The sequence below is a fragment of the Dama dama genome, chromosome 19, assembly GCF_033118175.1.
Source record: "Dama dama isolate Ldn47 chromosome 19, ASM3311817v1, whole genome shotgun sequence".
NCBI classification, from domain to species: Eukaryota; Metazoa; Chordata; class Mammalia; order Artiodactyla; family Cervidae; genus Dama; species Dama dama.
Window position 1 is genome coordinate 82,034,875 of NC_083699.1, and position 26,993 is coordinate 82,061,867.

General features: G+C 45.0%; 1 protein-coding gene across 1 annotated transcript in view; it reads left to right on the plus strand.

Annotated features, from left to right (window-relative positions):
• The window catches only part of LOC133074024 (inhibitor of carbonic anhydrase-like), a 42,810-nt gene extending 20,076 nt beyond the window's left edge, over positions 1–22,734 (plus strand). The window contains exons 7-17 of the mRNA XM_061167996.1: positions 1,114–1,292; positions 2,630–2,801; positions 4,275–4,426; positions 6,376–6,466; positions 7,586–7,642; positions 10,029–10,184; positions 13,175–13,316; positions 18,967–19,031; positions 19,755–19,939; positions 21,601–21,787; positions 22,617–22,734. Coding sequence (XP_061023979.1) covers positions 1,114–1,292; positions 2,630–2,801; positions 4,275–4,426; positions 6,376–6,466; positions 7,586–7,642; positions 10,029–10,184; positions 13,175–13,316; positions 18,967–19,031; positions 19,755–19,939; positions 21,601–21,787; positions 22,617–22,651 — 1,421 coding nt within the window. The 3' untranslated portion in view covers positions 22,652–22,734. The remainder of the gene's footprint in view (positions 1–1,113; positions 1,293–2,629; positions 2,802–4,274; positions 4,427–6,375; positions 6,467–7,585; positions 7,643–10,028; positions 10,185–13,174; positions 13,317–18,966; positions 19,032–19,754; positions 19,940–21,600; positions 21,788–22,616) is intronic.
• The last annotated feature ends 4,259 nt before the right edge of the window (positions 22,735–26,993 follow it).

Here is a 26,993-nt window from a genome sequence, read left to right on the forward strand (position 1 = left end):
ACCCCTGTACTGTCTCTATTTCCAAATAAGGTCATATTCTGAGGTGCTGGGGATTAGGACCTCAACATATGAATTTTAGGGAGACACAGTTCAACCCAGAATACCTTCTTTTACCTAGACTAGGGGAGCCAAAGAGTCTGTTTTCCTCACATGGTTTTTTGGTCCTTCTTTGGACCTGTATAGTATCCTGACTGGGTCCATTGGCCTCCATCCATCTCTCAACCCGCTGTCACCTTCCCCCAGCAGACTCTGTCCCCAGAGGAGTATTGCCACTTTAGTGAGGGACCTAAATTGTCCCTGCAGCATGGCTCTGTGTCAGCCCCAGACTAGGTCAGACTTTGATGAGTTCCCTTAATCCTTTGAGCCTCAGTCTCCTCATCTCTGCAATGGGATAATCACATTACCAGCCTTCCCCAGTTGTTATGAGGATTAAATGAAACAGAGCATAGAGAGCTTCAGCCCAGTCTCTGGTGTGCTATGAGCTCTCAGAAAGCATTTGCTGTCACCATTCTTGTTAGCAGAGCCCTGGGCAGAGCATGCGTCCCAGCCCTGGGTCTCTCTGCAGTGAGAATCTGTCATTTCATCTCTGGAGGGCTCAGCATCCTCACCTGTCTAAATGTATTTGGAAAAGATTCTCTTTTAGTCCTCTCCAGGCTGTTAAAAAATGATGAAAGAAGACAGTTCAGCTGATATAGACTTTAGCACTTCTTGAAGTGGGCCATTCAGTCTCCAGAGAACTGCAAAACTGCAGAAGGCAGGAAGCTTTGATGGGATAAAGAATAAAGAACAATGAAGAGAAAAACATAATATCTGATTAGCCAGGGTCACTTTGCTCAGGGTGAGAAGAAAGAAGGAAAGAGGTATAGAGCCCAGAGTTAGTTTGGCATTGGATGCCTGGCTGACTGGATAGACTGCGTTTCTGTTAAGCAGAACATTTACAGGCACAGGAAGTTATCTAAGTTTCCATGGTGATGCAGCATCACAGACAGGAGTGGCTTCATCTTGGGATTGGCAAGCTATTTCAACAAATCCCTAAACAAACACTTTGGGAGGGATGGGCACCACAGCTCATGGTCTGCCAGCTGTCGGCTCATGTAGGCTTCCCTCCTCTAGAGAACCTGGCTAACCAGGCCGACAGGGACCAGTATGAGCTGCTCTGCAGGGAAAACACCCGAATGCCTGTGGACGCATACAAGGAGTGCCATCTGGCCCGGGTCGCTTCCCATGCCGTCGTGGCCCGAAGTGTGGATGGCAAAGAAGACTTGATCTGGGAGCTTCTCAATCAGGCTCAGGTATCCCTGCCCCCTGTCTTCCCCTCCTGCATAGGGGTCCCTGCTTGGTTTTGGGGTGCTTTCCCTCACTCTCTTCCAGCCACTGTGGAAATCCTGGTGTTCGGCACAGTGGGAACCACACCACATGTCCTCCGCTTCACTGACCAGCACTTGGTCTGGATATGTGATGGGCAGCAGTCACCATAAAACTCCTTTCCTTGGCATCACCAGCACCATGGGCCAAAGACTCTGCAGAAGGCCACTGTTGCCCCCATTTTATTCTTCTACGTTATATAGGGATCCTCAAGCTGCAATGCAGATGCACCTCTTCCAGGAGCTGCTCCCCTCTCATCCCACTGGCCTGGACCCCTCAGCAGCAGGTTCTGACCGTGAGCGTTTAGTGTCCTGCGCTGAAGGCCCTCCCTCCCAGCGCACCCACATCTGTCACCTGTCCCATCTCTGTTAGTGCCCTGTGCTCAGCACTAGGCATTCAGAGATGACCTGGACACAGACCTGCCATGGGATCACTCACAGATGACTGTGGAAGACACAGCAAGCACGCTGTATACAAAGATCACTGCCATGGGGCACAGCCTTGCACACATGAGCTGTGTACTTTGAAGAAAGTGATTTGCAGGCTGTATCTGGAAAGGTTTCTGGGCCCCAAGAGTAAGCTGTGGACACTCCAAGGAGATGTGGGGTTTGCCAGAGAAGGCAATATGCAGAGCCATTCCAAAAGCAAAAAGGAGACATTGCAAAGAGCATGTGGGTAGGTGCTACTGTCAGCTACCATCAGGAGCAGCTTTGGGCCAGTCAGTGGGGTTACAAGCAAAGGGCTCTTGGTTTTCTGGGAGGGCCAGAAAGAGTAAGGGACTGCTTGAAGTCCTTCATGGCAGGCCTGGGGCGTCAGGTGCACCTAAGACTCATGACCCCCAGGCTTGATGGTCCTGGATCAACACCCACTCCAGGATGAAGCCCACAGGAGCCACTCAGGACAATCAGATGTCCAGCAACAAGGTCACCGTCACTGGCTGCCCCACCCGTGGGAACACAGCGTAGGAGATGGAAGCTTCCTGACCCATGGTGACCATTACCCTTTGTACGGACCTGGGGGACAGCCCCTGGCAGTTTCCCTGAGGCTGCACAAGGCAGACAAATTGGGATTTGAGTGAAGTGTTTGCTGAAGAAGATTTGAGAACCCTGTGAGCCACAGGGACTTTGGAGGGTCTTGCCATGGTCGTCACTCTCAAGCATCCGTGTTTCTCTCCCTTTCTATTCCCCTGAGTTGGGGATTTGTTTTTACTTTGCTTCTCTCTGCCAGCCTCCATCCTTTACTATTTTTTTTATCCCTTGAACAGGAACACTTTGGAAAAGACAAGTCAGCAGAATTCCAACTCTTCTACTCTCCTCATGGGAAAGACCTGCTATTTACAGATGCCACCATTGGGTTTTTAAGAGTCCCACCTAAGACGGATGCCAAGCTTTACTTGGGATATGAGTATTTCTCGGTTATTCAGCATCTGGGGAGAGGTGTGTAAGGTCCTGGGAAGCCCTGGAGAGCTTGGGCATAGGGAAGGGCGGGGTCGTGGAGGCTTTCCTGGGGCCTGCAAGCCCCACCTCACCCACCCACACTGGCCTGTGGGGCTCAAGGGAGGGCCAGCTGCGCTGGGTTCTTGTGGGGATGTTCTGCTGAACTTGGGAAAATGCCTGAACCTGGGGCCACAAAAGGGTTTAAAAGACCTTCAGATTACAGGTAACTTAAGTAATGATGGGGGCTTCCCTCATAGCTCAGTTGGTAAAGAATCTGCCTGCAATGTAGGAGACCCCAGTTTGATTCCTGGATTGGGGAGATCCTCTGGAGAAGGGATAGGCTACCCACTCAGGTATTCTTGGGCTTCCCTTGTGGCTCAGCTGGTAAAGAATCCACCTGCAATGTGGGAGACCTGGGTTCAGTCCCCGGGTTGGGAAGATCCCCTGGAGAAGGGAAAGCTACCCACTCCAGTATTCTGGCCTGGAGAATTCCATGGAGTGTATAGTCCATGGGGTCTCAGAGAGTCAGACACGATTGAGTGACTTTCATATCTAAGTAAGGACAGTCCTGTCTCCTTTGTGTTAGCCAGGCTTGCCCCACCCCACAGCGGGTCTATTTGACAAGGAATAGAGCCCATCCTAAACTGAAGTGGGAACACAGCCTCTGCTACCACCACGATCAGAGCCAGAATTTCAGAGAGTTGGGACTTCCCAGGTGGCACTAGTGGTAAAGAATCTGCCTGTCAATGCAGGAGACATGAGAGACTTGTGTTCAATCCCTGGGTCAGGAAGATCCCCTGGAGGAGGGCATGGTGACCCACTCCAGCATTCTTGCCTGAAGAATCCCTTGGACAGAGGAGCCTGGCAGGCTACAGTCCATAGGGTCAGAGAGAGTTGGACACATCTGAAGCGACTGAGCACACACTGATCCAGCACACAGTGATCCAGCAAGCCCTGATCCAGCACTTGCTTTCCTTTGGTTGTCCATGCTTCCTTCCTCCTTCCTTTCTTTGTTTTCTTTCAGTAGTTACGGCACATCTGCCAAAGCCCTTGTGATTGATGTGGACATACTTGGTGGCAGGAGCAGGTGTGTGGGGGGGTGGGGGGTGGAACAAGCAGGCCCGCCCAGGACAAATGACACTAGCTTCCAAGTGGGGGATGCTCCCTGGATGGGAGATCTCCATCCTGTGAGAAAAAAACCCAGAAGGCCCTGAGTTGGGCTGGTGCTGGCAGAGGCTTCCCCTGGGGAGGTGATGTCTGAGTAGGGAGATCAGGAGGGGGCTTGCTCTGCCTTCACTGCTCTGTCTGGGAGCCGAGTTGGCCATTTCTCCTGGAGGTGATATGTGGGAATAGGTGGTGACATGGGCGTGAGACACGTCAACTCTGCCGCTGCCAGGAAGAGCCCGGTTGGGCAGCCACTTGGAATCCTTCCCCCATCTGGGGGCTTCTTTTGGATCCCTGGCTCTTCTCTAGCAGTCCCAGAGGCAGAAGATCCCCAGAGGGTGATGTGGTGCACAGTGGGCCATCACGAGCATGTCAAGTGTAACCAGTGGAGTGCGCTGAGCGGGGGCATCCTGAAGTGCACGATGGAGGAGAGTGCCGAGGACTGCATTGCTGCCATCGCGGTAAGGAGCACCTGCTTCTGCAGCTGGGCTTGGACACTTGGACATGCAGCGCTGCTGTGCGCTTGGTGGTGGAGGCCCCCTTCCCGTGTCTTCCCATCAGCTGTGAGGCTGAGACAGGCCTGTTCCATGCTGCCTCCCCCAGCCCCGCTCTCTGAAGCCCCACCCCACTGGCCCCACCTCCCCGTATCTTCAGTTCAACTCTGGAGTCCAGGGAGCTCTGAGGGGTCCTGCCTAGCATGTAGGGTGACATCCTGTGGTCAGAGCCCCTGTGGACTGTGAAAGCAAATCAACCTTATTGGTTCTCTGGACAGGTTAAACTTTTTTTTTTTTCCTGTGATAAAATTATTACATGCTGGAAGAGAAATGAAAAATAATATCATTTACAACTTCACAACTCAAAACTCATTATAATTTTTGAGTGATGGTGTTATGTTGTTAATAGCTGTCCATTTCAGTTTTGGAGATTAGAAAAAAAATTATCAATAAAAGACGGAAAAATTGACAAACTTAGAAGACACTACAGTTTTTCTTCAAAAGATCATAATTGCGGTAAACCTCTCTGGGACTAACCCATAATATTAAGGTCTTGCAATTTATATAGTCTCCTGAATTTGTCTGTTATAAGGATCAAATGAATTTGAGTGCTTGTAACATTGCCTAGTGTGTAATAAGCAGTCAATAAATTTTAACAGTTATTATTTCAATTCTTGAGCACAATTGGCACACTTTCTTAGGTAATGAAATATTCATTTAAAATGTTTTTAATGGCTGCATAATAGATCACCAAATATTTATGCCTCAATTTATTTAACCAATTTCTAACTGTCTATATTTGAATTATTTCTGAATCCTTGTCTATTATGGATAATATGTGATTGGATATTTTTGTTCTATGCCCATCAATATTTTTGAGTATATCTTTAATATTAATGACAGTGAATATGTCTGGAGTTACTTACTGTGTGCCATGCATGTGTATGAGTTCTTAACTTGTATTAACTCATTTAATCCTCATGATAAGCCCATGAAAGAGATTTTTTTCACTCATTTGATGGATGAAAAAAATGTACATAGTATTTAGGGATGTGTCCTTTGGAACAGTCAGTCCCAGAGGCTGACACATTCCATCGTGGTTATGAGCAAAGGCTAAGAAGATTAAACCGCCTGAGTTTGAATCTTAGTTTAAATCTTATCCAATCATCTATTGGATAAACTACTTAGCTTCTCTCTGCTTCAATTAAAAAATGTATAAAAGGGGGAGAATTATAGTACCCCCCCTTACTGGGTTCTGTGAGGGAGTACATGAGGAAATAGTGTTTAGAAAAGGGCCCAGCACATTTTCAGTAAGGTAAGCTTTTGCTTTTGTAGTTACTACTGTTTTAAGATAGATTTCTAGAAGAGCAGTTAGCAGGGGAACAGCAAAGAGTGTTCCTGTGTCTGTATGTTTTTTTCTTCATGACCTTATCTATAAATATAAGTATGCATTTTTGACTTTGTTGTTGGAAAAGTTCATTGATTAAAATCATAAGTTAATTATTAATAAATTATCAATTAGACTAGAGTGCTAATGGGATTATAGAAACAGAATTAAACTCTGCCATATGGAAGAAAACATCTCCCGTAGAAAGAGATTAAATACCCTAAGTCTGACCACGTGGATTGTTGAGTGAATGACAATGGTCACAAAGAAAATATAGTGACAGCATGTCCCATACTAAGAATGGGGTCTCATGGAGGGCACAGAGATGTCTAGGGAGCATGATCTGGGTTGGGACCATAGGCGTGTCCCGTTTTCTAAACCCTGTGTTTATGTGGCAGAAGCTTTGTGTCATATGCCATTTGGTTTATCACAAAGACACATAACGTGAAGCCAATAAGATGGAAACCTCTGAGGGTGAGACAGGATAACAACCTCACTGTTATGCTACTGTTTTATTTCTTAACTTCAGAAAGGAGAGGCTGACGCCATGAGCTTGGATGGAGGCTTCATCTACACAGCGGGCAAGTGTGGTCTGGTGCCTGTCCTGGCAGAGAACTACTGTAAGTGGAGGGGAGGGTCCCTGTGTTTTCTTCCCTCTGGCCTATGGACATAGAAAGGTGAAAAATAATTTAGTTCAGTGTTGAGATAGCAATAGCTGTTTTTGGAGCATAGAGTACTAGTAAATAACATCTATTTCCCCAGAGTCAGAACCAGCTAAGATATATGTGGAACTTGGAGAGAAATCAAAATAACACCTTCATTGCTGGAAGAGTGATATTGGAGACCATGGCACAGAACTGGCCACAAGGCTTGTTAAATTGCCCTTGAGTTAGAGTCGCCCACCAATTCAGGTGGACAGTTCTACTGGCTGACTGGCTCCATGGCTTAGTACAGAAGAAAACATGTTCTGTCACAGATAAGGAGGTCAAAACCATCCTCTCCCCATTCTCTTCAACGAAGAAAGAGCCACAGGTGCCTAGATCCTTTTGCCAAGTTTACTAATCCAAATGCACTCACTGTAGCGGTTAGAACATTGAGGATTGGGGCTACAAGGTCATGGTCTTTGTGGGGATCCATCTACCGGGAAAAATAAAGCTGGTTCATTTGTTAAACCCCTAAGCTGCTAGGCAGTGAGAAGCCATACTTTATCCTTCAAAACAAGACAACTCTGTGAAGTAAATAGTGGTATTTCCATAATAACTGAGGCTTGGGGAGGTTGAATGAGGTGTCCAGGGTAGAATGCAGACTGCAACCAGTCTTTCTGAACCATGGGCTGGACCCTTCCCTTACAACCTAGCAAGACTGTAATGACTGCCTGCACATCCCAGAGCTCTGAAGGGAAGAATGTCAGGATGCCTAGAATCACATAGCAAAGTGAAAAACCTCTGTGAAGGTTTATATGGCTTCTGCTTCCCCCTCACCCCCTTCAATGAGCATTTCATTTTCTTTCTCTGTAGCTCCCCAAGTGTTGAGCTAATTCTGGGATGGAGGCTAATTTCAAATAGCAAAGGTCAGGGGAGAGGAGGTGAAATAGGATGGCAGGATCTCAGCTTGTTGATGGCCAATGACAAACTGCTTGGTCAGCGTTTCTCCTCATTTTATTCTTGACTGTTCAGAGTGAGAAAATTGTGACTTGAGTAATGTGAGAGTTTAATGACCTGTACCTCAATTGTTTTTAGTGTCTCAAGATGGCAAAGAGCAGCTTGGGTCTAAGTGTGTGAACACATCTATGAAAGGTGAGTCAGAATCAGTAACACTGGGGCTCAAAGGTCAAGGCCTATTGTGGGGGAGAGGGGGTGAGGAAAGCCTTACGAATAAGCCAACATTACTAGACTTGTTAAAAAAAAAAAAAAGAGAGAGAGAGAGATGACCCTGCCACAGTTCGCTGTGAAGGAGCAAATCTGTTGGGAGCTGTGTAATAATTTCTGTTTGTGGAGCATGTGACAGTGGGCAGAGGGCTCCTGCTTGCAATGCTCCTGCTCAGCCGTCCTCTAGAATGTGGGTGTCGCTGTGTGCGTCGCATAGATGGGAAAGTGAGGCTCAGGGACTGTGTGACTGCCCCAGGGCCATGCAGCCAGCAAGTGGCCGCACCTGGGCTTGTTCAGAGGCACCCTGACTGGAAACCCACTGCTCTTCCTGACCCACCACTGTGCTCCCATCTCTGCAAGGGACAGGAGCCCATTCCTGACATTTCTGGGGCCCAGTGGAGGCCTCAGAGGAGGAAGAGGGGAGTCATAGATGCTGCTAATGAAGAAGAGGAGGAGGGAAAGGAAATTAATCCTTAGCTTTTAGTGGCTGGCTTTGAATAGCAGGGGAGTCAACCTCCTCTTCAGAATAGGAGGCCAGGTGACAAGTTTTGCCATCTGTGTCATCTCATGGGCAGAAATGGTCTTTGTCTGTTTCTGAGGTGCCCTGGGTAATCTAGGGCATTGGCTAGAGCAGTGGTTGTGTATGTTGTGTGGTGTCTGGAGCAGTAGCCCCATCACCACCTGAGAACTTATTAGAAATGAACCTTCCTGTGTCCAACCACAGGTCTGCTAAGCTCCAGGATGTGGCTGCTGCTGTCTATGTTTTAGCAAGCCCTCAGAATGATTCTGATATGCATTAAACTTTGGGAACTATTGTGATAAGGGATCTTGAGATGAAAACAAGTGCTTACTTGGGTTTGGAATTTCTTATGAGATAGGAGAGCTAGGGGAGGTGTGGGGGCTTGAAGCATCACAGCACAAGTGTGGGGTCACAGAGGCCCTGCACCACCCATCACCGCAGAGGCCTCAGGGGTGCAAAGTCGCTCACCCCACAGCTTCTCCCCTTTGAAGGGAGGAAAATCCGGGATATATTATTCCTCTTTCCTCCTTGCTTTCCTGGCTAACAGTCTTCTCTGATTTGGGTCTGTATCCCCAACCCCAAGGGCCAGCATATAGTCATTCTGATTATAAAATACATGAAGTTCTAAAGAATTGTAATTGCTTTACAGGTGATTGAAATTTTCAAGAACTGCAGTGATATACAAATGTGGGTCAATGAGGATGCTTGGAAGATAGTTCAGGGTGACAGAGAAGGTTAGATTGGACTAGAGATGGAGAGGAGTTAATCTCGAAGTCACACACATGTGCGCGCAAGCGCGCGCGTGCACACACACACACACACCCCTCAGATGACAATAGTTAATGCCATTTTGTTGAAATTGTTACAGCTCAAAGAAAGTTACTTTAACAGTGTTTGGCTGCTGGAATGGTATCATAGAACCCAGTCTGGTAGACAGGAGAATCTGCTTCACCAAGAAAGTGGCTCTAGTACTGCTTCTGCTGCAAGCAACATGGCCAGAAACCTATCCATGTAACCTCCCCTTCCCATTCCTAATGTACATTATGATCGTATTAGCACATTTCATCCCCTTCAATAGGTATTAGCATCTAAATATTACTCTTATCATTTCATTTACGAGAGATTTAGGATCCTAGATACTGGGTGACTTGTCTGAGGTAGTTTAGTAACTGGTGAGGGAGGTTGTCCACTGCCATGTTGGCTTCCAACTTTTCTAGGCTTGAATATATAGACATCTGAACCACAACAGCAAGCAAAGGTGTGTGTATGTGTGTTGGGAGGGGTTGGGAGTGGTGGTGGTGAACCACATTACCCATGATTTCAGTCTCTAAATTCAGCCTTGCAGTTTAGGTCTTACTTAACAAGCACAATTCTGTTACACAATACTGTGATAGACTACATCAGATATCAATGGTGTTCCTATAAAAATCAGGAACAAGACAAGAATGCTCACACTCACCAAATATATTTGGCATTATTTTGTGAGTGAATTCAGTAAGATAAGAAAAAGAGGTTTTTTTTTTAAAAAAATTGAGGAAAGGAAGAGATTAAATTGTCATCATTAGAAAATGGTATTACTATAAGCCTAGAAAATCAGAGACTTAACTTTAAAATGGAAGTCATTAAAGCACTTTCTTTTGGACTTCAACTCAACAGAAATACTCAAACATGTGGCTTCACACAGTTCTCCCTCCCTGAGAGACTGACAGGTGAAGGTTAGCTGCAGTGGCTCTGGAGTAAATTTTAGGGAGGACCTGGGAGGTACTGAAATTGCATCTTGGTATCTGTTGCAAGGTTATTACGTCGTGGCAGTGGTCAAGAAGTCAGATGCTGACCTAACCTGGAACTCTCTGCGAGGCAAGAAGTCCTGCCACACTGCAGTTGGCACTTCTGCTGGCTGGAACATCCCCATGGGTTTCATATACAATCAAACTGGGTCATGTAAATTTCGTAAGTGTGTTCTGAGTGGCGGTGTGCCTATGGGCCTGTGCCTATGTAGGGGAGAAATTCAGTTCAACGAATGGCATAAGTGGGTGGTGGACAGGGGCTGGATAGACATGTGGGCAAGCTTCACATCTCCTTAGCAGGACCCCCCATTCTCCTCCCCTCTTGCTTCCACGGAAGTGGTTTGGCTCAAAGAGCAGATCTCAGGGAAATACATTACTCTTTATGTCTTTCGTCTGGCTCATGGAAGAGGCCTGTTGGCAAAACAAGAGTGGAGGGTAGAGTGGGTGTAGGTGTACATGCGTAATGTGTGTGTTAGTGTGTGTGTGTAATGTGTGTGTTAGTGTGCATGTGTTGTTTTTCCATTTAAACTTGCCCTCCTTTTTAAGTGTAAAACAGGTTTATTTGGGGAGATACACACATACACAGAATGTGGACGATCTCGGAAGACGAGAGACCTGAAGTTACTCTCTTAATTGAACACGTTACACCAGTATGGTTCATCTTCACCCTTTGAGTGCTTTAGCTTTCACTTTCACCCTTCACCTCTCTTACATTTCTATGTTAGTCATTTCAGCAAGACTCTGGCCGATACCTAAAAGGCTCCTGCTCCTCCAGGAGCTTTCCCCAGTCGTATGACAAGTCCCAGCCCTGCAGGAACTGCATCACCCACTCTCTTGGTGCTCTGCGCCTGAGCAGCTGAACACAGATGGAGAATGTCACAGGGCATAGCAACTCATTCCATGCAGATGTTCCAGCCGCTGGCCTCAGCATCACCCATACCGCCTCCCCACCCCCACCACTGTAGGCTCACAAGCACCCCTACTGTTCCTCTGCTCCACTCCCCACACTTCCCAGTAATTACCCTAATGTCCTAGTTGTCCATACACCTCCATCCCACTTTCACCTGTCTACCACCCTTTCTGAGCAGATGATCTTGTCTGCTTCTGCAAGAGACACTTGAAGCCATCAGGACAGTTCCCATCAATACCCCACCAACAAAGCCCAGGACTCCTGCTGGCTGCATCTGCTCAGCCAGTCCTCCTACCCACTTGGCTGTTGGTCCCTGCCTTGACCCCCTCCCCAGAGCTGCACCCTCAGTTTCCATTTCTTCCTCTGGTATATGCAACAATTTCTCTCAACCTGTAAATGCACCCAACATCTTTCATCTTTAAAAATCCTCCCTCTCCCTACCGTCCCCTCTAGCTCCTAACCTTCTCCTTCTGCCTTTATGGCTAGGCCTCTTAAAATCATGGTCTGAGCCATTCACCCCTGCACTCCCTGCTGTGGGTGACTCCCCTGCCTCATTCCACAGGGAGAACTCTGGTCAAGGTTACCAGGACCTCCGTGTTGCTCAGTTGGAAGGATGGGCTCCAGTCTGTTCCTCCATGACCTTTCCTTCTTTGAGTCATCTTAAATCACAGTCTCCTGGCTTTTGTGAAAACATACTAGCTTCTTTTTTCTCTTACCCCTACAAAGTCCCTCTTTCCCAACCTGGTTAATAAATGTTTGAGTTGCTTAAAGCAACTTTTCCCCCCACTTTAAACTCAACCTCCAAGCACTCATATCTGTGCCTGCAGCCTAGATGACCATCTAAACCAATATTATATGTGCAAAGCTAGGCTCAGAGCAAGCACTAGATCAATGTTTGCTGCTGTCACTGTTGTTATGTCAATATGCTGACAATGTCAGGTTTTGCCCCTAGCACGTATTTCTCTTTGATCTCCAAACCTGCATATATTGAACTGCTTGTTTGACATTATCTAATCTTGTATTTCAAAAGTGCATTAAACTTAACCTGTACAAAATAGAATGCATTCTCTCTACCAAGCCTGGGCCTGCCCCAGAGCCACCCAGCTTGCTGGAGGCTCCCAGTCTGTGCACTGGCTCCAGCTGGAAACCAACCTGCCATCATCTCCACATACCCGTCCAGCATGAGATTTCAGCTGTCCTCCCTCCACCTAGCTCCTCCCTCTGCTTCATGAGACTCAAAGCTGCCCTCATGTCCCCCGGACTCCAGCAGTAGCCTGCTGCCTACACCCCAAATCTGTCTTGACTCACCCTGCTAGACCCTTGGCCCAATGTTATCTAGCCTGTCAGAGACTCCCCATTTCTTTACAAATAAAAGCAAAATGTACACAAAGATGTAGGTCATCACATGTGGTCTGGACCCTGACCCTTCCCACTCACTGGATCACTGAGTGGTTCAGGCCCAGTGGGCCTCCATTAAGCTCTCTGTGCTGTTTTGCCCTCCTCCCCAACCCTTGTCTTAGCCTTTAAAGATGCTGCTCCCTGTCTGGAAAGTGCATCCTTTGCCCTTCACTAGGGTAACTCCTATTCATTCTTCAACTCTCCACTTGAGACCTCTCCCTGACTTCTAGGTCTGTACCAGGCTCCTTTATTTGTAGCTGTGGAGCCATATTCTTTTTCCCAAAGCATGATGGGGAAATACAATTATGGGGAAATGCTAATTCATGGTGTAGTTACTTGAGTTGTGACTGTCGCCCCATGAACTTGGGCTCCAGGAGGGCAAGACTTCTGTGGTTTCATCATAGTGGTACCCTGGGGCTTAGCACAGGGCTGGGCAGTTGGGCCTCTTGGGCTCCTTCCTGTCCTTCGAGTCATAATTGCAGACCTTGTAAAGGTGGACAAGGGCAGTAGAGATTGGAAAGTGTGCAGGACAGGGTCAACCAACCAAAACTTGCAATTCCATCCACTCTCCTAGAGTTAATCAGTGTCCATCCCTCCCCCTGCTGCCCTGTGCCAGGGCTTCCGTGAGCTCACAGACCCTTGTCCCAGCTTCAATCAGGTCCCCTTTACTTTGCTCCAGCTGCAACCTTTTTTCTCTTTCTATTCCATAGGTTCTTATTTCTAATCAGATGGTACTAAACACTTGAATGTGTCTTTATGTCACTCAGGCAATTTTAGGGACAACATCTGAGGCTTTCTTGCCAACACAGGCAGGGAAAGCTAACCTCTGGTGTCCTCCTATGCAGATGAATTCTTCAGTCAAAGCTGTGCCCCTGGGTCTGATCCAGAGTCCGGCCTCTGTGCTCTGTGCAGAGGCAGCTTCAAGCCAGCCCACATGTGTGCTCCCAACAGCCACGAGCAGTACTACGGCTCCAGTGGGGCGCTCAGGCAAGTAGCATCTGCCCACTGCCTTTTGCTTTGGCACCAGCCCATTGAATCTCTTGTCCTTTCTCCTTTCTCAGCACCCCACCATCTGAGTGCTGCATTTAGGAGGGGCCAGGACTGGAGAACAGGAACTGCAGATTCCCAGGCGCGCTGAGGACTCAGGTCCGGCCCCTTCCTGGAGCACTCTTGGGCAGAGCTGGTGGACTCAGGGCACCTGGGGAGGGGCAAGAATGATAAGCACAGGTCACAGCCCTGCTTCTGCTTTCGATCCTTCCTTCTATGTGACTGTGGACAAGTCACAGGATCTTCCAGAGCCCGGTTTGAGATCAAAGGAAGGACACTGAATATGTGCATTTTACACCTGTTTGATGAGTACATTTAAAAACACATATATTCCTGGGCTCCTCCATTCATTCAATAAATATTTATTGAGCATGTAGTATGTGCAGGCGCTGTTCTAGGTAGGTGGGTTAGAGCAGCAGCAAGACATATGGCCCCTGTGTCTCATGGGGGGAGTAAGACAACATATAAAGGACGATCACTCCCTGACTGTGGTAAGCGCTATAGGGTGTGTGTATGGGGGCGTGGGACCGAGGGGCATGATATGGCAGTGATTCAGGGATAATCTTAGAAAAAGTGGTCAGGGAAGGCCTCAGCATCATGGAGGGGCTGTTAAATATTGAGGGTTAAATATTGCAAGGGAATCAGGAGAAAATCTGGAGAAGAATACTCCTGGAAGAAGGAACAGCAAAGGACAAAGGCAAGGCTAGACAAATCATGCTGTGTTTGAGGCCAGGGAAGGCCCCAGAGTAGAGGTGGGTCCGGGTGAGGGGAGGCTGGGGTTGCAGCCGTTGGCTGTTTTGCCCTTGGAGATCTGGCTCAGGATATCTCCTGAGTTAATTCTAAGTATGGAGGGCACTCGAGGGTGCTATGGAGTTGGGATTGTGTGGAAAATGTGGGAGCCTCTATAAAGAAGGCTTCTAGTCATCACGTGGCCAGACTACTCTGTCCCTCCCTCTCCAAAATTTTGTCACTTTCATAAACCATACATAAATTACATAGTTTCACAGATCCTACTACATAAATATATGATGAACATTAAACTGAGGGTAAAATATTTAAACTTTTCTTTCCATTGGGATGTGCATCGGTGTTAGGGTCCATGGCCCCATTTTGGTATGATTATGATAGCATCACAGAGACCTAGAGTTCTGTCCAGAACCATGGAAGTTCCATCGTGAAGATGGGGACGCAAAGAACAGTCTTAGATCTAGGCATGTCATTCTCCCCACCACCTCCTGCCTGCCTTGGCTGTGCTTCCCGCTTCCTGACTCCAGCATTCCTACTGACCTGAGATCCGTTGATCCTGTTCTCACCCCCGCTATAAACTTTTCCCTCTCCAGTCCACAGCAGACTTTCTATAGCTAACCGTGATAATTATTCCCCTGTGCACGTCCTCAAATGCCTGTCGCCTACTCCTGGCTGAACTGCGGCCTGGGTTGGGTCCAACATTCCCCTTCGGTGCCGGGTCCTCCAAACTGACTGGCCTCCGTGTAAAGTAATGAGAACCCAGTTCCCATGAGCCAGACCATCTCTAGTCCGTTACCATCCCTCTCTCTTACAAGACCATTCCATGCTCTTTCCTCTCCTCAGTCATCCGACATTTCTTCCTCCATCTATCCCACTGTTGTTTCCTCCTTCACCTGAGAAAACTGAGGTCATCCAGATAGAAATGCCAGTGCACCACTGCCATATCTGGGCATGTGCTAACCTCCGTGCCGGTGGGTATGCTGCCAGTCCTTCTCCTGGGGATGAGCAGGCCGGCTCCTGCTGAGCCCGATCCTGTGTTGGCATCACCTCCCTGCAGCCTGTTGAAGAGCGTTGCCCCAGCACGCCTCTCCTCTTCCTCCTGTGTCATCACATCTTATTCTCCACAGAATTACTTCCAGCAGCACGCAGACATGCTGCTTCTTTCTCATCCTAAACATAAAGAAATAAGACAAACTTCTCTTGATCTCACTGTCCTCTGTAGCAACCTCCTGTTTCTTCTTTACAACAGAAGTCCTTGAAGGAGGTTATTCTAATGTCCTTGCTCAGTTCAGTTTCTCTCCTTTCAGTCTCCCCCAAACCTAGTTTAAGAAACTGTTCACCTCTCCCTCCCCAACCAGTGGAGTTGGTTTTCATTATTGCATTTAAATTATCTACAGAAGACATTCTTCCTCATTGTTGGCACATGGGAAGATTATTCCCACCACACCTACCGCCCGCCCCCACATTGACCCCCATCTACCACCATCCACCACACAGCTGAAACTACACTTTTAAAAAATATATTTATTTATCTGGCTGCATGGGGTCTTCATTGTGGCATGTGGGATCCTTAGATGCAGCATGTGAACCCTTGGTTCTGACATGTGAACCCTTGGTTCTGGCATGTGGGATCTAGTTCCCTAAGCAGGGAGCAAACCTGGGCCCCAGCATTGGGAACAAGGAATCTTAGCCTGTGGACCACCAGGGAAGTTCTGAAATCATCCTTTTAAATCACCAGGGACCTCTGAGTTGCAAATAAATCCAAAGCCCAGATCATTGGCACCACCCATCTCTTCCTCCTCTTGGATACATTCTTCTTCTCTGGCTTCTGGACACCACACTTTCCTGGATTCCCTCCTTCTTCTCCTGTTACTGCATCTCAGCCCCTTTGCTGGTTCTGCTTCATTCCCTGACCTCTACATATTGGCGAGCCCCAGGGCTCCAGCCTTGGTCTTGTCTCTTAGTGCTCAGACTTTAGTGGTTTTATCTAGTCCTTGTTGTCGTTCAGTCGCCCAGTCACGTCCAACTCTTTGCATCCCCATGGACTATAGCACACCAACCCCTCTGTTCCTCATCATCTCCTGGAGTATGCCCAAGTTCATGTTCCTTGTATTGATGATGCCATCTAGCCATCTCATCCTCTGACGTCCACTTCTCATTCTCCATCTAGTTCTGTATGTTGACAATTCCCAAATCTACGTTCCTCTTCAGACATCTCTTCAAAACACCAGATGAAACTCTAAACTCATACATCTAACTGCTTACTGGGCATGTCCACTTGGATGTCTAATCACCAGGTCAAGTTTAAATGTCCCAAACTGAGCTTTTGGAATTTCACATGCTTCCACCCAAACCAGTACCTGCTGCAGTCTTCCCCATCTCAGTTAAAGGAAACTCTGTTTTTCCTTTTGGAAAAATTCAAAGTCTTGATGTGTATTAACCGTGTCTACTCTCTTTCTCTGAGACCCCATATCATCATATTATGTTAGCTCTACCTGCAAAGGGTAACGAGAACTGACCTCATCACCCATCTCTGCTGATGCCACCTGGATCTAAACCACCATTGTCTCTCCCCAGATTATAACCCCTAACAGAAATCCATGCATCTGTCCTATCCCCCTCCCCCACCACAGTCTAGCTTCAACACAGCAGTGAGGGTGATTGTCAGCCCAGTTCAGGGGAAATCTTCCTGCTCACACAGCTCATGCCCTGAAGTTGTGTTGTAAAGTCCTAGCTGCCTCCAGTGTGACCAGGTGGATTGAAGGGGATGGGGAGGCCTAATCAGAACTCAAAAAATATTAACACTTGGTAGACCAAATAAGAGCCAAGAATTAAAAAACAATGTTACACAAAGGGAATTTTGTATTCTTAGATATAAAAATCACATTACAGTACTGCTTAATAATATGATCAATACAGGCTGGTTTATGTGATGACTGACAAATCAGTGGAAGAGAAAAGACTTCCAAGACAGATACGTAGACATATTATGTTTAGTCTAAAACAAAGATGACAGTTAAGATCATTGGAGAAAGGATGGACTTGGGACATCAAATAAAACAAGTACAAGGAACTGGATCTGGTGACCCAGGCGGGAGCAGATTCAATAGTGAGTCAGTCCCCTAAGATGACTGGCAAGGGTCAGGGACTCATGTGCAGGAATGCTGATGGTAAGTGCTGTGATGCTCTTAGGTGTTTGCATGACTTTAGGGGAGAGGCCCATTGCTAAGGGCAGTGTAGGGTCAAGGCAAGGCTTAGCGTTTGTTTATTTTTTAAAAGAAGCATAAGTGCTGATGGAAAGAGCCCAGTGAAGAGGGTTATAGAGGGGAAAGAGGATGACTGCCATGGAAAGTGCCTGAGTGTGGGTTGAGATGGGGTGCAGAGCCCCTGGGGAGGAGACTTTAGCTGGAGGGAGGCCTTCCCTCCTCCTTTGTCCCTGGAGGGCAGGAGAGTGCTAGAGTCTTGGGCTGCCAGATTCGACAAAAGGATGCTGAAAGGAAGCCCACATGTTGATCTCTCTATTTCTTCTGCGAAGCCCGAGTACATGACAGAGTGTAAGTGTTGTGGAGGGGTGTATGGAAAGACAGAGGTTTACAGGAAGTGGGAGAACATTTTGGGGTCCCTGCTCTGTAGAGTGGCTTACCTGGTAGCTCAGACGGTAAAGAATCTGCCTGCAATGCGGGAAACTTGGGTTTGATCCCTGGATTGGGAAGATCCCCTAGAGGAGGGCTCCAGTATACTGGAGAATACATTCTAGTATTGTTGCCTGGAGGATCCCCATGGACAGAGGAGCCTGGTGGGCTGCAGTCCATGGGGTCAAAAAGAGTCATGGGGATGCTGTCTCAGGCAGTGTTCTCTCATACTCACTTGAGCATGCTCCCACAGGGCTTATTCAAACCCAGAGGGCTGAACCCCATTCCAGAGTTCCTGAGCCAGTGGGTCCAGGGCCCAAGAATGTGCATTTATAACCCGTTCCCAGGTTGCTGATGCTGCTGGTCCAGCCCACCCTTGGAGAGTCACAGGTCTAGAGTAGAGAAGGGATGCCAGAATGCCCATGTGAAGTTAAGGATCGGGGAGCTCTCGTCTACTTCACTGCTGAGGTGCGGACACACCTGAGACAGACGATTGGGCTCATTCAGGACTGGGATTATTGAGGGGAGGTTGTTAATACAAAAAAATAGGACAAGATTGCTTAGGAAAATTGACGGGAGTAACTGATTCTAGTGAAGGATAGAGGGGCCTGATGATGGGACAGAGAAAACTGGAGAGGTATTCCTAAAAATTAATAACATCATTTTCTAACTGACTGAATGTCACAAAACTGATTTTTCGTGTGCTCAACGTTTCTCCCAAAGCATGCACCTTGAACACTGAGAAACATTTTTCAGGAGATTAAGCATGAAAAATATCTCGTGATACATGCACATTAACTTTTGTTAAGGCTGCGCAGACACATAAGGTGTGACAAGACTCCTTCAGAATCATATCTTCCACGCTGATTTTAATCTCTGATGTGAGTTTTGATCCAGCCAGAGAATTATCTTTGGATAGCCCTGTTAATAGAACACAAGCATCTCCCGTGGAGAAGCCAATCACAGTTTAAGGAAGCAAGCAATGGGTATCTACAGTGGAATCTAAATAAGCAGATTTCTTTTTCTATGACATTTCTTCTGAAGTTGCCAGGGACAGCAGACATTACAGCAGTGTGTGTGGAATAAGCGGGCCATGTTAGATGTGCCCAGTTGTCTGGGCAAGGGGAGGGGAGCTCCCAGGAATTCCGTCTTGGAGCTGCTCTCTCCCACCTCTGTGGGTCCCCTTTGCTGACCTGACCTTCTCTGTGCAGGTGTCTGGTTGAGAAGGGAGATGTGGCCTTTGTGAAGCACCCCACAGTCCTGCAGAACACTGACGGTATGCACCTGCACTGTCCTTTCCTCCCTCAGGAAAACTCAGAGTCCTTCCTGGGAAATCACTCCCCAGGCAGTCACATTGGTCCTAACATTCTTTATTTAGGGAATGAAAAAATTCTTCATGTCTGCTCAGACTGGACAGGGTTGGTTATCACATTGACCTTGAACCCAACCAACAAACACACAAAGGCCATAGTCCATAGAAGCACATCTGGCTATCTTGATTTTTAGGCGTTCTTTGTATTTTCTGGACACAAGTTTTTGTAGCTGTATGTAATGCACATAGCTTGTCCCTCTTTGAAAATACTTGCCTTTCACTTTTTTTTTTGGCCATGCTGCAAGGCTTGTGGGATCTTAGTTCCCCACCAGGAGTTGAACCTGGGCCCAGCAGTGGAAGCCTGGAGTCCTAACCACTGAACCACCAGGGAATTCCTGCTTTCTTAATAATGTCTTTTGATGAACATTCTTCATTTTAATATAGTTTAATCAGTCGATCTTCTCTTTTTTGACTAGCACTTTGCAGGCCTGTTGAGGAAATCTTTGCCTCTAACAGGACTGACAAATGAATTTATGAGTTTATGAATGTTTCTCTTCTGTTTTATGTTTTATTGTTTTGTTTGTGCCTTTGTGGTTCTCCCAGGCACTGGTGGTCAGTCACACCCCCCAGTGAGGGTGCCTTGACTGAAGTGATTAGCTATGACCTCTCCACCTCCTCTCTCTCCAGGAAAGAACCCTGAAGCCTGGGCGAAGAATCTAAAACACGAGGACTTCCAGCTGCTGTGCCTCGATGGCTCTAGGAAGCCTGTGACTGAGGCTCAGAGCTGCCACCTGGCCATAGTCCCAAGTCATGCTGTGGTCTCAAGGAAAGATAAGGCAGATTTTGTTCGCAGAATGCTCTTCAATCAACAGGTGTGGGAATTCAGTCCTCATCCCCCACGTGAATGCTCAGCTCACTTGCAGAGCTGCACAGACACGCCCCAGCCCAGTCGCACACTCTTTCTCCCTGGGCAGTGGACCCTGCCTCTGATGAAAGTGGGAGGCTGGTGGCTGTGCTCACTTCTTGCCCTGGGGCTGTCTAGGGTATCCCAGTGGAAGAGTCCAGACATATGGGCATCTCAAGTGTCTCCCTGAGACTGAGCAGAGTCATGGTACCTCCTGGGCTTGTTCTGTCCTGGAAATAAGGGAGTCAGCCCAGGTGCCCTTCCCACCAGGCAGGGCTACATGTGGGAAAGGTGGAACAGAGGTTACTCTGCCTGACCAAAAAGAGGATCTCACTGTGTTTCTTGAAACTGGGCAGGCTGAGCACTGTTTTGGGCTTCATGAAAGTCGAAGAGCTAACATTCAGATAACTTATGACCTCTATAGGCAGCCAAAAAGGGCTGACCCTAGGGAATAGTGGCTGCCTGAATCAGAAGATCTTAAGGAACCCAAAGCCCCGTCTGCCTTTTGCCCTAGCGCACTCTATTCCTGGAGGAGCCCCCAAAGAGTAATCTATATCTTAGCATAGGCTGTTGACACATCCTGCTTAAAGGGTGATGACCCAGAGGCAGCTGGCAACACAAGAGGCTCTTGGACTTGGGCTTTTGAAGGGATGGTACCATCCAGGGTGAGCTGCCACCTCTGCTACAACGGAAGTGGACAAAGGAAGTGGTGGGGGGAGGGGCAGGAAGCAATGGAAATGATCAGTGTGTGGGTCAGGTTCAGAAAACAAAAGATGCAAGGTAGGAAGGGATCTGGTCACAGGAAATCATGTAAAGATGACTCAGAGAGTTGAAAACATCCACCAGTTGTTGGTGGGATAGTAATAGAGCAGTGAACTTGGGGATCTTTCTATTTAACAGTTGCTTTACATACATTGGGCTTCCCTGTATTCTTTATCAGATAGTAAAGAATCTGGTTGCAATGCAGGGAATGCAGGTTCAATCCCTGGGTCAGGAAGGTCCCCTGGAGAAGGGAATGGCTACCCACTCCTGTGTTTTTGCCTGGAGAATTCCATGGACAGAGGAGTCCATGGGGTTGCAAAGAGTTGGATGTGAGTGAGTGACTAACACTCTCACTTTTTGCATAGATCATCTCAGTATCTAATGTAATTACCTCCATTTACAAATGAGTAAATTGAAGTTCAGGTGTTTCCACCTTGGTGCAGTGGGAAACAATCTGTGGTGCAAGAGGTGAAGGTTTGATCCCTGGGTTGGGAAGATCCCCTGGAGAAGGAAATGGCAACCCACTCTACTATTCTTACCTGGAAAATTTTATGGACAGAGGAGCCTGGTGGGCTATAGTCCCTGGGGTCCCAAAGAGTCAGACACGACTGAGCATGCACACATACAAAGTGTAGTTCACTGAGCTCAGTCAAGAATTTTCTTAAGTCACACTATAGGAAAAGCTAGGGCCTGGCTTTGAACCCAGAGAACTTTTTGCCGTTTTGCTCCGGTGCCTCCTAAGCTGTTGCTGTGTCCCAGGGTCGCCAGGCACTGGAGCTGAGCAGTCCAGCAGACTTGGGGCTTCTGATGCAGAACACGTGGCCCGGGCTGCTGGTCACTCGCTTTCTGTCTGTCTGTCTGACCCAGGAGCTCTTCGGAAGAAATGGGTTTGAATACATGATGTTCCAGATGTTTAAATCCCCAGCCAAGGACCTGCTCTTCAGTGATGACACAGAATGTCTGGCTAACCTTCAGGACAGAACAACTTACCAAAAATACTTAGGGCCAGAGTATCTTCAGGCTATTGCTAATGTGAGGCATTGCTTACACTCAGGTGAGTAGAATAAACACCAAGGAGTAGTAACATGTGCATCAAGGCAAACATGTTTGTCTTAAGGATGACCTTGTGCCGAGACTGGGCCGGTACCAATAGGAGCATAAAGATTCAGAGGGCTTGCTCCTGGCCCCACAGGAGGATTCAGGCTTACCAGGGAAGCAACTCAATTAGGCAACAGTATAAGATACTACCTGAAAAGGCCGAATTGTTTGAAGGAGACAGAGGATACAGTAGAACTAGAGATCTTTTGCAAATTGAACTTTTTTACATGTCCTTTTCCATTTTCTTTGGCTGCTAGAATGAAAATGTGTGTTAGCATTTCAGTGTAGGGAGAAGGTTTGAAATGACACATATATACCACTCACAGGGGACCAATTCACAAAGATTTTAAGTAAAACATATAGATAATACTTTATACAATTTAATAGAAACAAAGTATTAGCGCTAAGTAGGCCATTTCTACATATATACATATATAGAAATAACACTAAGTATATCATCTCTCTCTATTTTTGTGTATTATAGAAATGGCACAGCTGCCTCCAAAAGAAATAAGTTGGAGAAATAAAATCAGACCTGGAATAATCAAATTATTGGGAGTGTGCCTGATTTTTGTTAAATTATATCATGTATTAAAGATGAGGAGAGCAGGGGAGGAAAATGTAGATGTTTAAGAATAGCACTGACATCAGTTAGAACGATGAGAGAGAAATTTAAAAAAAAAATCTTTATTATCTACCATTTACTTTTAGAAAATAGGAAAAGGATCGTGTTTAATAAGCACAGGCAGTACCTGATGATCTTTCTCTTATGTTACCTCTCACAGAACTTCTGGATGCCTGCACATTCCATGGAAATTAAAAACTGATCAAAGTGGGCAAACACAGAGATGTTCAGAGCCTGAAAAATACAGTGGGGTTACATCCTCACTTGTCTGCCTGGTGGGTCTGTGTTAACATCACTTATCTTTATAATTATATACTGTAACTGATGCAAAAGTTGGAATGAATAAAAATTGTTGTGTCAGAAAACTTCATGAAATGTTCTCAGATTTTTTGGGGGAGGGCAAGAGAACGATTTCTTTATACTACAATTGTGCTTGTGAATTTAGTATCTATTAAATTATATGTATTTTAAAGACCTCTACAAGACTAACTCAACTTCCCTGTCAATTCTTTGATTATTTTACCCAAGAGTCAACTCACTTAAATTGAATTTAAGCAATAAATCTGTCTGAAGGGAGTCTGAGTGGTGATCATGAGTGTGCAAAGAAAGCGTCAGTATGCGCAGTATCAAGGACTTACATAATGAAAATAAAGAAGAAAGAATGAGTTTGTGCATTTTAAAAGTATATTCGTGTATTTAAAATTCACAATTTCAGGTAGAATTAAACTCCTGATCAGATTAATTGAAAAATATCAAAATTACTGTAAAAATCTAATCCTACTATCCTTCCTCAGTCAATTTCCTGAAAGTGTGATTTACATTTACTTAAGTGAGTTTCTTATCAGAGATTTTCCCATTTCTGTTATTACCATGATTCCAGCCTATGGTGGAATAAACACTGTATGGGAACCCAAGTTATATACTATGGAGTACAGCTTGGTGTTTGGACCTCTGCCTCTGCCTGTGAAAGAGTAACCAGTGCAGAATTTGCTCCTCTTCCATAAACAACTAAAAAACTGGGGGAAAATAGGTTGCACAAATGTTTTCAAACACTGGGCGATAATAGTGCAGGGCTATATGATCCTTGAAAGAGGGCAAAGAAAAATGGTGAGCACAGTGATGACCATAGTCTTTGCCTAGAGGAAATTTCCAGATGACAGCAAATGGAGGAGGAACCCACAGCAGCCCATCACGTTTGAGTTGAGGAACAGAGATAGGAGTTGGGGAAGCCAGAGTGACTGGAACTTGACTGGCATACGTCAAGAGATACGTACTGGAATCTGGTTGAAATGCTTGGCCAGATACGAATCTGCCTGTGTGTAAAGTGAAACTGAAGTCCGTCAGGCTAGGCAGAGAATGACTGTGAGAGATCTAGAAGTTGAACAATGCCCAGGGCTCCCATAAGACCAGGAATCAGTTACGGCCCTACCAACCAGTCTGAAGAGACCTCACTGAACACCTAAGCTTTTCACTGAAGGCAGCTGGGGTGAAACAGCTGTAGATTAAGGCCTGCTCCATAACTGTCCTTACTGAGAGTGATACTAGCCCTAGTAGGATAAACCAGATCTGCAAGTCACTTGACTGTCCCCTAAAATAAACCTCAATATTCACTAAAGGAATACAACAAAATCTCAACAGGATGGCATGCATAATATCTAGATGTGGCATGAGAAGATTGTTAGCTGTGTAAAGAAGCTCAAAGTGTGACCTAGAGTCATCAAAAAATCAACCAATGGAAACACACCTAGAAACCACAGAGATGGTATTCAGACGATGAACTTTAAACAGTTGTAATAAACAGGCCTAAGGATTTAAATGAAAACTTGAAGGAGAATTTCCTGCCCTCTAATGGTTAGAACTCTGCCCTTTCACTGCCAAGGGCCTGGGTTTGCTTCCTGATCGGGGAACTAAGATCTTACAAGTCACACAGCCAAAAATAAATAAGCAAATAAATGAATGAGTGAATAAATAAATGAACATAGCAAAGAAAAACTGTTAGATTTAAAAAGGAACTAGTGAAAAATATACAGTGGCAAAGTTTGTGTTTCGAGGAATTTGTTTATCTAAATTGTCTATTTTTGCCATAAAATTGTTCAAAATATTTTCTTATTCTTTTAGTATTTATGAGATGTATCTCTTCTTCCATTTTTCCTACTAGTAATTTGTATTTTCTCTCTTTTTTCTTGACTCATGTAGCTATTGCTCTATCAATATTCTTGAACTTTTCAAAAAATGAATTTTTTGTAAATTTTCACTACTATTTTTTAATCTCACTTTCTGTTCTTAGCCTTCCTTCTACTTATTTTTCATTTAATTTTCCTTTTTCTCTTAGATTCTTAAGGTGCAGGCTTAGATCAATGTTTAGAACATTTTATTTTTCTAATGCAGGCACTTAAAATTATAAATTTCCATCCAAGGACTACTTTAGCTGCATCCCCTAAATTTTGATATGTTTATTTTCATTATCATTGAGGTGAATTTTTTTCTAGTTTTTCAAAGATTACTTCTTTGATCTGTTGATTATTTAAAAACTATTTTTAATTTTCAAATATTTGGCAGTTTTCCAGATATGCTTTTGTAATTTATTTCTATGTTCCAGGTATACTTTTTTTCTTAATAGATATTCTTAATTGCTTGGTATAGTACTGTAATATGTAGTGTAGTATTATAAGTAGCAGTTAGGTCAAGTTGGTTCAAGTTATTATTCAAATCCTCTGCCTTGGCTGATTCATATCAATGTATGACAAAACCCACTGAAATGTTGTAAAGTGATTGGCCTCCAACTAATAAAAAAAAAAAATACAAAAAAAAAAAAACAAAAACACTATGGACGTGTACAAGACTTGTACTTCTGAGATGGTCCCAACGATCCCCATCTCCACATACTCACTGCTTTGAATAGACTCCACCACATCGAATAACGCTGATCTGTTTGCCCAAGTATACACATTGTGGAAATGATGTGTAATATCCAATACTAAATTATATTAAAAAATATATAGTTTCTAAAAAAAAAAAATTAAAAAAAAATTAAAATCAAATCCTCTGCCTTGACTCATTTTCTATCAACTTTTTGCATTAGCTACTGAGAGAAAAGGGTTAAACTCTCCAACTAAAAGTATGAGTTTGCTCATTTCTCCATCCAGTTTGATCAGATTCTGCTTTATATATTTGGAGGTTTTGTTAGATACATACCAATTTAGGATGTTAGGCTTTCTTGATGAATTGACTCTGTTACCATTATGAAATGTCCCTATTTGTCCTATAACACTTTTTCTCTTTGAGTTTATTAATTGGATATTAATATGACTCTTTCTTCTGATAGTTTTTTCTTGGTTTATTGTATTACATTCTTTTACTTTTAATCCATGTTTCTTTCTATTAAGGAAGGCTTCTTATAAAGAACATATAGCTTTTTTTTTTCATTCAGTGTGACATTCTTTTTTCTTTTAAATGAAGGGTTTAGTTCATTTGTATATAACATAATTGTTGATATTTGTTTTCTGTCTCATCTGTTCTTTGTTCCTTATTTCCTCTTTTCTGCCTTCTATTGGATTAATTGAATAATTTTTAGTATTCTACTTTTCTTCTCTATTAGTTTATTATTCCATATTGGTTTATTATAATTTTATTTCTTTGTTCTATAATAATTTTATTATTTTTATAAATAAAAAGATATTTATTTTAAATATTTTCTTGAGAGTTTGTAATATACATCTTTATCTTAAGACTGGCATCAAAGAACTTTATATCACTTTGTAAATAACATATTGGGTTGGCCAAAAAGTTCATTTAGGTTTTCCGTAACATCTTATTTTTGGCCAACCCAGTAAGATCTTGTAATAGTGTAGCTCTACCTTCACCAGTGGAGTGATTTTAACAACCAGATGTTCAAGGTAAAAAAGGCCCAGATTGGTATCATTTGCCAGTTTCATGGAGCACATTCTCTTGCCATGGATGATTTCAAACTATCAAAGTAATGTCAGAGATGAGAAGAGATACACAGTCAACCTTTGCAAGTCAGCCCAGGCTAGCTGCACCACCTCCCTGACTTCCCTGTTTTATTTTTTGTGTTTTTATTATCAGACATTTTACTCCCGCATATGTTAGAAACTCCACAATAAAATATATACAAAATCATAAAAGTGATATTTTTACATCAAGTCATCAATTACCTTTTAACAATATTTTAAAATGAATTTGAAATAGCTCCAGCTGCTATTTCAAATCCTAAAAGATGATGCTGTTAAAGTGCTGCACTTAATATGCCAGCAAATTTGGAAAAGTCAGCAGGGGCCACAGGACTGGAAAAGGTTAGTTTTCATTCCAATCCCAAAGAGAGGCAATGCCAAAGAATGTTCAAACTACTGCACAGTAGCACTCATTTCACATGCTAGCAAGGTAATGCTCAAAATCCTCCAAGCAAGGTATCAACAGTGCATGAACTGAGAACTTCCAGATGTACAAGCTGGATTTAGAAAAAGCAGAGGAACCACAGATGGAATTGCCAACATCCGTTGGATCATAGAAAAAGCAG